The sequence below is a fragment of the Natrix helvetica genome, assembly GCF_964273705.1.
Source record: "Natrix helvetica genome assembly, chromosome: 8".
In the NCBI taxonomy this organism is placed as follows: Eukaryota; Metazoa; Chordata; class Lepidosauria; order Squamata; family Natricidae; genus Natrix; species Natrix helvetica.
In genome coordinates this window covers 23,038,393-23,042,626 of record NC_138559.1, presented here as the reverse complement: position 1 = coordinate 23,042,626, position 4,234 = coordinate 23,038,393, and the positions used below count along the sequence as shown (strand labels likewise).

General features: G+C 44.5%; 1 protein-coding gene across 1 annotated transcript; it reads left to right on the top strand.

Moving 5' to 3' along the window:
• The first annotated feature begins 858 nt into the window (after window positions 1-858).
• Window positions 859-3,426, top strand: SPATA19 (spermatogenesis associated 19). The gene is made up of 4 exons (XM_081960647.1): window positions 859-972; window positions 1,662-1,739; window positions 3,090-3,190; window positions 3,319-3,426. The coding sequence occupies exons 1-3, from the start codon at window positions 893-895 to the stop codon at window positions 3,175-3,177; spliced, it is 246 nt and encodes an 81-aa protein (XP_081816773.1). The 5' UTR covers window positions 859-892; the 3' UTR covers window positions 3,178-3,190; window positions 3,319-3,426.
• Window positions 3,427-4,234: the final 808 nt, after the last annotated feature.

Here is a 4,234-nt window from a genome sequence, read left to right as displayed (position 1 = left end):
TCATTGGGATATTCTGGGCACAATGGGAATATATCTGCTGAACAAAGCTCCGCATTGGCGACAGGAAGGGCATCTGGCCAGTAAACACACAGATCCATTCAGTTGCCCAGACTCCACCTCGCAAAGGATTATGGGGTTGTTAAAAGAAGATGATGTCCTGTATATCTGCATCAACATCTTCCCTTTTACTCTCATTGGGATGACCAGAGAGAGATAACCAATTGTTGGATCTGCCTCAGCTTGAACCTCTAAGTAGGAACGGTCCTTAACTCCATTTATTGAGAAAAGTATGGTTTACAAGCATTTCTGTAATTCCCCTGACTGCTCGTAAACCTTACCTTTCTCAATAAATGGAGTTAAGGATCATTCTTACTTAGAGGGACGGGGTGGCTCAGTGACTAAGACGCTGAGCTTGTTGAGCAGAAAGGTCAGCAGTTTGGCGGTTCGAATCCTCAGCACCGCGTAACGAGGTGAACTCACATAAAAATGCAAGTAGAAAAATAGGAACCACTTCTGGTGGGAAGGTAATAGCGTTCTGTGCAGCTTTGGCATTTAGTCATGCCAGCCACTTGGCCATGGAGACATCTTCGGACAGTGCTGGCTCTTTGGCTTTGAAACAGAGATGAGCACTGCCCCTTAGAGTCAGGAACGACTAGCACATATGTAAGAGGGGAACCTTTATCTTTACCTTACTTAGAGGTTTAAACTGAGGCAAGTCTGACACCAATAACCAATTCCTTCCTTCCTTCCTTCCTTCCTTCCTTCCTTCCTTCCTTCCTTCCTTCCTTCCTTCCTTCAATTCATTCATTCATTCATTCATTCATTCATTCATTCATTCATTCATTCATTCATTCATTCATTCATTCATTGAATTTTATAGGACTTTCCAAGTATGTCTGACATCAAACTTTCCTGCAGTTCTAGCCAGGAGCTTCTGGAGGACCGAATGAGAATTCAGTTTATGCGTTGGAGGTAAAACCTAATGCCTGTCGCAACTCTTTCATGACAAGTGACAAGATTACTCTTCCCCCAAAAAACCCTACCCAATAGAACAAAGTAAACAAAATATAAATGGCATTGCCAATATTTTTGTCCAGCTCATTTTAGATATTAAAAAAATGTCAGAGTTTGTTGCAGAAATCACACCCAGAAAGCATACACAGATAACTGATTCAGCTGGATTCATTAACTTCTTTATATACATAATAACAGATGAATAAATGTACAGTACCAACAGCAGATTCTTCCAACGTGGTAGTAGTTACAGGCAAAACACAGGCAGAGGAGAGATTTATTTCAGTTCAGAGTTGAGAGCTTAAAACAGAGAAGGCCAGACGAGTTTCGTTTTAGAGCTGAGCAGGGAGCTAAGCCACACCCAGACTCCTTGCTTAAGTTTCTGTTTTCCAAACAAGCCCCATTGGCTGACCTGTTACCATGCCTATTCATTGGCTGACCTTGTTACCATGTCTCTGCCAGAGCATGAATATTCTGACATAAATAAATAAGAATAAATGCATTTCTAAAAAGATGATTTATTCAGATTAGGACTCTGAAGATCCTTTTCTTTAAAGGACGTCTTTTAGAAGGTGAATTTTGGACTTTGGGGGCTCTTCTATTGTACAAATATTAAAACCTATTTCAACACACCTTATGTTTTCCAGCCAAACTCAAGTATATTCTGTTACCAGTGACATGAGAAAGGACGCCATGCAGGAGAGGGTGGATAAAGTGAGGAACAGGTAAAACTCAATTGGAATGAAATGGTCGGATTAGGATCAGAATACAGAATAACAGAGTTGGAAGGGTCCTTGGAGGTCTTCCCATCCAACCCCCTGCAGGTGACCCTGTACCATTCAGGACAAATGACTCTCCAATCTCTTCTTAAAAACATCCAGTAATGGAACATCCACAATTTTCGGAGGCAAGCTGTTCCACCAGTTAGTTGTTCTCATTGATAGGGAATTTCTCCTTCATTCAAGGCTGGATCTCTCTTTTAAGGTTTAAGGTTTAAGGTTTATTTGGATTTATATGCTGCCCTTCTCCAAAGGACTCAGCTTTATTAGCTTCCACCTGTTACTTCTTGTCCCATCCACAGCAATAGCAATAGCATTTACACTTGTGTACCACTTCACGGTGCTTTTACAGCCCTCTCTAAGTGGTTTACAGAGTCAGCCTATTGCCCCAACAATCTGGCTCCTCATTTTACCCACCTCGGAAGGATGGAAGGCTGAGTCAACCTTGAGCCTGCTGCGATTCGAACTGCAGGCTGAGGGCAGGCAGCAGAAGTAGCCTGCAGTACTAACCACTGCGTTGTTCTGACCTAGGCTTCCCAAGAGCATGAAGCAAACTCCTTGTCCCGTTTATTAATTTCCTGTGAATTCTGCTCCTTCACATCCAGCAAAGTCTTTCAAGGGAGGATTTACAGTCACAGACCTTATCTGGCTTGGAGAGCTACCAGACCGATCTCTGCAAAACTTGGCCAGGAGTCTTGGAGAGTCACAAACCAATTAAGCAAACTAATTGTCTCCTGCAAATTCCACTCCCCTTTGCTCCTCTTTTATTTCCTCTGGGAGGGGCCATTCATCGTCCACCTGTGGCCTTACTCCCAAGTTGACCCCTGTTCTTTAGCTGTTCTGGCAACTCTGTACATGCGCACACTGAGAACAGGCTCCAGCTGTTCTTCTGTCTCACCGATATCTAACTCCGACAACAGCTGATAACTGGTTTATGGCTCTGGCCCCATCTCTGCTTCTGACACAGAGCCCCCATCAGAGCCTTTCCCAGACTCCAGGACTGGCCTAGGTTCCTCCCTAACATCCTCACTGTCTGGATCTACTGCCAGCTCTGCTGGCTGCTGGCAGGCCAAAACAGAAGTAGCCTGCAGTACTGCATTCTAACTATGCACCCCTGCAGCTCCCCAGGTGCTATGGGGAATAGGCCGATCCCCTCTTCTCTGCAACAGTCCCTCAAATATTGTTCAATCTCCTTTCACTGCTTAAGCATACAAAGTTTGGGTGCCAATTACCCTACCGGTGTTTCATTTCGGTAGGACATTGGTTCCATGCTAACTGTACCTCTTTACTTTTCAGCGTCTCCAGAGTGATGTTCCAGGCATGTTCAGATACTGATTTTAACCTATCTGATAGTGACCTCCATGTCTCGATATCTACAACTTAGACATGACCCCCAGGTAGGACATCCATCCATTCATCCCTTGGTTACCCTGATCCTTTCATGTGTAGCTGTGGGGTTCTTTCTTATTGACCATTTCCAATTTTGTTTTTTAATTCCAAAATGCTCCTTTGATGGCACTTGAAGGCAGAGAGGTCCATGGCTGCTTCATCGTTCTCTCTCTCCAGCTGCTCCCCTTCACCTGCGACAAATTCAGATTTCTTGAAATCGTCAGCCGAACAGCATGAATCCTGGAAAAAAAAAATCTTAGTTTAATTTACGTTGCCTTGGTTCTTGGGTGTTTGCACATTTTGAACTATGAATAAAAGCTCCTAATGTTAAAAGTGCTTTCCCAAATGTCTCTCTCTCTCTTTTTTCCTTTGAAAGATGACAGCAATTAATTCAAGTGGGTTTTCACAGGAGGTGTTCAAATAAAAGATGTCAGCTCTGAAGGTGGCTGAGCAGTGGCCATTTTCTTTTATAGCTTTTACCTAGGGCAGTGATGGTGAATCTTTTCAGCAATGAGTGTCGTAAAGGTTGTGCTTGTCCGGGCCGCACTCCTAAAAAGCCGAACTTCCAGGTTCTAGTGCTCATGCACTCCCGATAATCGGCTGGGCGGTGCGCATGCACAGGGTGGTTTTCGGTACTGCCGCAAATGGGAAGGGATCATGCTCCGGAAAAGCTGAACTTCTCGGTTATGGCATGCATGCGCACCAGACAATCAGCTGACTGGTGTGCATGCACGCACTGGCTTTTGGCATTGCCATGCGTGTGATCCTTGTGCGTGCATGCACGCCAGAAACCCCAAAAACAAAGAGGCAAGGCCGTGCATGCGGGGCGCCATGACTTCCCGAGAGCATGAAGCAAACTCCTTGTCCTGATAAAAAAAGCCCTTTTATTAATTTACTGCTCATTCTCCTCCAGCAAAGTCTTTCAAGGGTGGATTTACAGTCACAGACCTTATCTGGCTTGGAGAGCTGCCAGGCCGATCTCTGCAAAGCTTGGCAAAGAGTCTCGGAGAGTCATGAACCAATGAAGCAAACTAATTGTCTCCTGCAAACTC